Here is a 7693-nt window from a genome sequence, read left to right on the forward strand (position 1 = left end):
AAGTAACCCACTCTCTGAACAACGCATAGACCCTAGAAGGTGTCACAGACCCATCTTCATGAAATCTTACAAAGCGTACATGGGACTGCCTTATTTAAATACCATCAGCACACACACGCTTTGAGAATTCCAGTACTGCTAACTTTTTATAGTCTCAACTTTTTAAATACAATAAAAGGCCATCTTACTGGTCATACTGGTTTGTATTTGTGCTTATAGCTTATTCAGGATGCAAATGAAACATGCCAACTTCATGTGCTGTGCCACCAATGGGGAACAACACCCTCCAGTCAGAAGCCCTTTGTGCCGTGCTGTCTACTCTTGGTTTTAACAAATTTACCATAATAAATATAAAATATACTCTTTTCTAAAGATAAGCTTCCAGACACCAGCTGCAACAGAAGATTTCCAGAGTTTTTAAAGAGCAAACAGCCTCTCATGAGAACAGCAGAATCAGGAAACGTTCCTTTTGACACAGAATCATACGAGCCAGTTTCTTTCTCTCCTTTGTTAATGATACAAAAGGCACTTTGCAAACGGAGTTCACTACACTAAAAAGAAATATTGACAAAATAATTAATTTCTACCTGTCTTGCATTTTAGCAACTAGAAACAAGCTATAACAGGATGTAACTGACCAATTCTCCACAGATTACCAGCAAAACCTACATGTTCTAAGAATTATTCTGCTTTTTCTGGACATAATAGATATAAAAGAAAGAAGAAGAGATACATAAAGCTGAACAATGGGATAATAAGCCTGTGATTAACTAGGCAACTTAAAAGTTAATCCATGCGAGGAGAACATTACATCATCCTAAATACATTGATCTAAATAGTCAATTCTTTTTAACATTAAGATTCTATTTACACTACTTCACAGACATAGCTGAAAGGCACTTTATTCAGCTATAGTGGCTCTCCATTTGCGTTGAAATGAATGAGGCATTTCAGAAACATTTATTTTGTGCGTATTTCTATAGGTATTTGAAGCTGCAGTTATTACACAGGTTATTTTCTTACAACACGCCACAAAGATGACCACTATACTGCATCAGCTGATACCGAAATAATAAGATATCTTCCAGTTGTGAGGCTCAGTGTCAAATACAACACAAATTCAAGAGGCAAACTGTTTCCCAGCTAGTAAAAAGCTATAGATAGCTTTCACAAGTGACTAACTCAAGCAACTATCCTTAATTTGGTGTGAAACTCTCTGAAATCCAATCAACAGATTTTGCATTTACCATAGTTATGATAGAAGTCAATGGCCTTAAAATGTTTTCACCTCTCAGAAGTTGTTAAGTTTTAAGCAAGAATGTCTGCTTAAGCAAAATCTTTACATCATAATAACTAACTCAAATCTGTTACTCTCTAGAACACACCCATAAGTCGTCAGTAATTTGAAGAGCTGCCTACCAGCAAAAAATTCATGCCCTTAAGGCAAAAGCACCGCATCAGACATAGTAGGTCTAAAGAAAATTCAGAAGTAGGCATGCCCAAAACAAAAAAAAAAAACAAGACAGCTCTGTCCTTCACAGGGAAGACTCACAGTCCTGGATCTGGCCATGTGAGGTGTCAGAGAAACAGAAGAAGCTGAATTATGAACTTTAACTGTACATGGAAAGGAAGATCAGACCCTTGAATACTCAGGATGCATCACCACAAGTGAATCAAACACTCAACTCACATTGCTATTTTAGCTATCAATTATTTTTCTCATAAATTACATTCTCCTTGCAAATTCAGTAGTGTTTCAAATGCAAAGTTCACGCTTGTTAGTATCTAAATATGATACCTTGGGCTTAACAGCTAGTACTACGAAAAATAATTTTGTGGGTTTAGATTTTTCTTATTTGTGTTATTGGACATTGTTTTAAATTTTGTATAGAACATTTAGCTTGTCTTTCTAGTTCCAGACTAGCTACACCACTAGTCCCAGTATAACACAGACCACTTAAAAATATAAAACAAAGCTTCACTTTAGTAACACAACTGCATCACCTGCGCCATTAACGCAATGGGAACTGGAGAGAAACTACAAACTTAGTAACAGCAATATATTGTTGATTTCTGTTTTAAATCAACATACTGATGCTTGAATGATTAATGAGAAAGCGGCTTCTCCACAGAGAATGCACTTTTAAATGTTTTCCAGTATGGAATTAGATCAACTTTAACTGCTTTTAAAAACTGTCCTCCATTTCTTAGACTTACGTACGCTACAAAAGACTTACGTAACACACAAAACAGTAATCTTAGCCAATGTTTTCCCCTTGTATGTCCATAAAAGACAACTACTGTGATTTCCTATACTGTCTCAAAAATAAATAAAAAAGATGGCAAAAGCATTACACTTGATATGTACCAAGTCATACAGTACCACAGAATGGCCTTTGTGAGATGAAAGGGTTAATTGCAGCTTTTAATTACACCCGAGTAACTTTAATGAGAGTGAATACTGCAGCAACATCTATAAACACAGTGACCACATTAGCAGAACACCAGTTATGAAACTCCTGCCAGTACTGCTTGTACAGGGTTTTTTTGTTGTTGTTGTTTTGTTTTAATCAATATATAAAAATCATACCAAGTTCTGCTGTTTGGGGTATTTGCAGATCCCTGAAAAAAAAAAACTGTCAGACTAAGCAGCTTTAAAGAATGTAAGATGCAATAGTAACCATGACAATAAGAAAAATGCTTTTGCTAATCTCCTTCTTTCAGATGAAAATACTTCAAATACCGGTGTTCTTCTGCTGTATTACAACTTTTGTTTCTTGCTTGCTGTGAATCTAGCTCTCCAATCCTTGCAAACCTTAAACTTCTGACAAAGCGAACAGGAATTTGGAGTGCACCAGTAACACAGAATGAGTCCTAAGCAGCCCAGCAGCATCTTAAGTGATTGTGGTAGGACGGGTATCACTTGTTGGTAAATACGTCTTATTTCATTGTTGCACAGAGCAGCTACAAAAAATTACTACATTTCAAAGACAATTACTGTGCAAGTGAATGGGAAATACAAAAAATAACAGAAAGGCAGAGCATACATAGGATACTCCTATGGAGATCATAAAACTGCTAAGGTAGGTTAGGATTTGGCCCTCAGTAGGCTGACCATAACCTTTAAGAAAACAGCCTGGAACTCCTCTGCATTGGTTTTGTCTTTGCTCTGTATTAAGTTGGGGCTTTTAAGTAATACAAAACAAAATAAATAAAGATTCTTCAGAAATCAGTGGTTATTCTCTACTATTTCTCCAACAGACTTGCTCACCAAATTAGGATAATGCTTTCAAAGGATGTAAGTGATTTGGATCCGAAGTCACATTTTGAAAAGTGACTAAAGGGCTGATTTTTCAAAGGCATTAAGATACCTAAAGACACATTAAGCACTTAGAATTTTTAAAACTACCTGGGCATCTAATGCCTATTTAAATCACTTAGTCCTTTCTGAAAATCCCAATGGGCAGTTATCTACTTTTTATGTGTCTATATGCCTTTGAAAATCTGTACCATTAAATACTTAACAACCTAAGTTCCCCTGGCTTTTAATGAGACTTAGGGCCCTAAAAAGTGTAAGTACTTCTGAAAATTGGTCAAGCCACTCTCTCTGGTCTTTCCTTCTGCCTTTTAAGGAGCAATCTACTAATGCTTACCCGTAGTATGTCAGTTAACTACAGCCCCAACAGTGTCAGACTTACACATTATACTGTGCACATTCAATTTTTATTTAACTAAACAAACACAGGTCCTGAGTACAGACTGCATCCTTATAAGACTTTCTGAAACTCAAAAAAAAAGAAAATTAATTCCAACCTGTAACTCCTGTCAATGCCCAAAATTAATTGTTTCAATAAATATGATCCAAAATTAGTGTAATTTAGGCTGACAGAAAACAAAGAGCCTAGTTTAATTACCGAACAACATATTCAAATTGCTACAAACAAGTTCTGAAAAACAGCCACACAGCAACAAACAATATTCACAGAAAAACTAGATAAAGAAGGAAGTTGTGAATAGGCTCTTTAAACAGGCAGCAGTTCCAGAAAGGAAGACAAGCCTTAATTCTGAAATTTCTTTTTTTTAAACAAAAAATGTATGAAACTATAAAGCATTCCCTTATGCAAACATTTGAAAGATTTATCTTCTGATCTTCTTGAATGTCAATGGGAGGTAACTTGCATTGACCACATTCCCAAAAAGCAACTGATTTGTAAATTAGGAACGCAGGGAATCAGATTGCCACCTACAGGAAAATTTAGCATTTATTGTCAAGAATGACTCAAAAAAAAAAAAAAATACAAATTGCCATCCTGCCAAGCACTCTTTCCATTTTCGTTATTATTTCAAAACCAATTAGTATTTCTTTTGGGCAGCTATATCATGAACTTACTAAATCCAGAAAACCATTAACATTTCTTTTTATTTAAGAGAGTATTGCTTGAAAGTTCCATAATTCAGCTGCAAAGCAGCACATTGTAATCATGTTTCCATTAAATAATTTTAAGTCTGCTTACCTGATACAATTGGTGCTAGCCTGAATATGTCTGATAGTCTGCTGTTAACTGGTTCATAGGGGGAATCTTCAAGTAAGTCATTTCCTAAAGACAAAAAAAAAAAAAAATTTTAATACAAAAATTCAGGTTAAGATTCTGTTGTTTACTTTTACTCTGAAATGAAGCTACTCTAACTGCAAAAGGTACTCCTCTCTAACTTGTGTGGCTATTTCTCCTGAAAGCATGATCTGTAAAAACACCTGAAAGAAGCAATTTGTTTATCCCTGTCACTAGTTCTTTCCTCTCCTTCCTCCATGGATAAGGTCATAATTTGCAGAGACAGCCTATGACATCACAGGGACTGTCCCATCTCTTGCCAGCAGGAGAGAAGCTGTAGCAGGGATGTTCCTCTTCATCCCCCCTAACAGCAGAGCTCTTTTTTAGAGGAGCAGCCCAGGTAACAGCCAAAAACTAGTATCTTTGGAATAAAACACTCCTAACAAGATGTTGTTTGAAGGGAGACTTTTTTTAGGATGAAGAAAATGTTCGAGTAGTGTAATTTATTATGAAAGTCAGAACAAAAATATATATTGACTTATTAAAATGTTCCAGTCACTGCCTGGATAAATGATCAGAAAGAGATGACTTCCCTTTTTGCAGAAGCAGGTACAGAAAAGAGTTAAATGGGGACCACACTGAAGTGAAAGATTGCATCTTCAACTCCAGGGCCAGAACAAAACAGGGCTAAAAATGATCTCTCTCATATAAGGACCTGACTGTTTTCAGCTGACTACGGGAAATTTGCCAGTAACATCAAGAACAGAAGTCCTGAGTCGATCACTGTCATATCCCTTCTAACTGGCACTTCTACACACTCCAGGAAACACAAACTTCTTTTTTTTCTGCCTCAGCATGCCTAGGGAATATTGCTAGTAAATACAGGAAAGGAAAGAATAAACTTTTCTTTAAAACAATGCTCCTCTTCATATTACATTTAACTTTCAGAAGAGAGCTAAGAAACTAGTTCCAGTGTCCTTTGATCTTGTTAGGTGAGTCCTAATTAAGGAGTAAAAATATTATTAGGAAAATGTCTCCAAATGATTGTTTTTGTAGCTTTTGCACTTGCTAGTGCCCTTATCTTTTGACTCTGGTTTAGAAAGGTCAGCTGGGTCCCCTGGAGGAAACCCTCATTGTGGATTTCCCAACAAGAGGAGACGGAGCAGCAGCTGTTCCTGAGTCGGATGAAAGGTCCTCAGTTTGCAGCTGAAGAGCACAATGTGCATTATGGGGCCAGACCCTGGGTTTAGCCTCAGTGGCGGTAGCTAGCTGCTCACATGAGGGGCTGCAAAAATCACACACTGCATTAGTGGAGTGTAACGTTTCTGTGTTTCGCAACATACCCTGTAAGCTCTGGTACATGCTCCAGTAAATGCGCAGGCAGTTTTTCTCCTTCTTCATGCCCCTCTTACAGCGGCAGTTGTACAGAGATTTCTGCTTGAGAGCTTCCATGGCGCTTCTGCATTCATCCTTTGCCTCCAGGCCTGTTGCCCGGCTGAAGTTGCTCTCTTTGCCAGCCACACACTGCCTCAGTGTCCTGTATTTGGTACTACAGCTCTGCTCCTTGAGACACTGATCACTGGCTTTCACGCAGTCCAGGCGGTCCCCTCCAGGCAGCCCGCTCACTTCAGCGGACAGAAGAACATCTAGAGAGAGGAGACACAAACCAAGAAAGTCTCGTTGAGGGATGAGGCTGCTTTAACCAGGCATCCAGAGTGGGCATCTAGGAAGCACAAGGCACCTCCTCAAGCAACACACGCAGCCAGCCCCATGGGCAGCACCTTGCAAACCGTGGAGCCTCACGCTACATCTTAGAAAAAAAGCACTCGGGGTTTTCATGGTCTTAGATCCGCTCTCATGGGAGTCCAAGGAAACAGCACGTTTTAACGCTGCTGGTTGATTTATGAGAAAACACAAAGAGGAAAGAAAACCCACAGGGGTTAATGTGCCTGACAAAACAAGCATTCATTATTCCTTAGATCTACTTTGGTGAAACAAATAACGTTTCCATTTGAGCGTTTAACTGAGGGGTTAAACATTTGGCCTCACTTTCCACAAGAGCTTTGCTGTAATTTCAATTACATCCACGAACAACCTGCTCAGAGAGATAAGTATCCTCACTGATTGATATTAGCCTCTTTTTGCGTCAGTCACTTTTCAAAGGCTGTACACATTTTTTGCTTATTCTACATGTATAAAGGTAGAATTTATTACTCCCTCCCTCCATTTCTCTCCACGTATGATGCTTTTGCAGGAGAACAAAGCAAATTACATTAACTCTCTCCTCTCCATCGTGCCCCCTGTCACGCTCCCTCAGACACACGCAGATGGAAACGCAAACATCTCCTGTGGAAAGGCAACTGGTTTGGGCTGCAAACCTCTCACAGTCAGGCAGGCTGCCAGGTCCAGGTGAAGATGTAATCCTTCAGCCGGCTCTTGTCACCCCGCCACCACCCTCCCCAAGCAGCCTTATTTTATTAAAATGAAAAGTTTCCCTGCAACTTGCAAGAACCCAATTGAACAAGGTGCTACGCCAGCAAGTATCCAAGTCTGTAATCTCTCAGAGCTTTAAACGTAGACTGGGTTAACTGATGTGAGGCAGAGCAGCAAAAACTACTGGAAACTTCACTGTTCTGCCTAAACAATAGACTGACAACCGTCAGGCATCCGATCCCATAAAGCCTATGCTTTGCTTTATGAAGTGATGTAGAGAGAGAAAGCAGATGCCAGCAACTTACCTACTACGGGCAAAGCGAAGTACAAGAGAGCGAGAAACATCTTGCTGTCTTCGGATGGTTTCCCCAAACGAGCTGATGTGCCACAACAAAGAGGATCAGCATGTAGATATTCCAAGCCCGCAGAGGTCCAAAGACTCCAAGTTCAGATCCATTGAATTCAAGGGGAAAAAAAAAAAAAAAAAAAGAAAAAAAAACCAAGAAAAAAAAACCCAAACCCTCTCTCCTCTTCACCGCTACCAGCACCAGCGGCAGGAGCAGCGACGCAAACGCTGAGCTTTTTTTCCCTTAGATTTCAGTCTGAGCAACCTGAAAGCAGAAGCGCTGACTCCAGTGCGGGAGCGGAGGCGCACGCACGGGTATTTGTGTGTGCGCGGGAGCAAGCGGCAGCGGGGCAGGAGCTGCGGT

The 7693-nt window shown here is 39.3% G+C and overlaps 1 protein-coding gene across 1 annotated transcript in view; it reads right to left on the minus strand.

Annotated features, from left to right (window-relative positions):
- GFRA1 (GDNF family receptor alpha 1) overlaps nucleotides 1–7343 on the minus strand; it is a 141336-nt gene extending 133993 nt beyond the window's left edge. The window contains exons 1-3 of the mRNA XM_086752243.1: nucleotides 7289–7343; nucleotides 5894–6196; nucleotides 4515–4598 (exon numbers count right to left, since the gene is read on the minus strand). Of these exons, the coding sequence (XP_086608369.1) occupies nucleotides 4515–4598; nucleotides 5894–6196; nucleotides 7289–7328 (427 nt within the window). The 5' untranslated portion in view covers nucleotides 7329–7343. The remainder of the gene's footprint in view (nucleotides 1–4514; nucleotides 4599–5893; nucleotides 6197–7288) is intronic.
- Nucleotides 7344–7693: the final 350 nt, after the last annotated feature.

The sequence above is a fragment of the Chlamydotis macqueenii genome, chromosome 7 (assembly GCF_036417535.1).
Source record: "Chlamydotis macqueenii isolate bChlMac1 chromosome 7, bChlMac1.mat, whole genome shotgun sequence".
NCBI lineage: Eukaryota > Metazoa > Chordata > Aves > Otidiformes > Otididae > Chlamydotis > Chlamydotis macqueenii.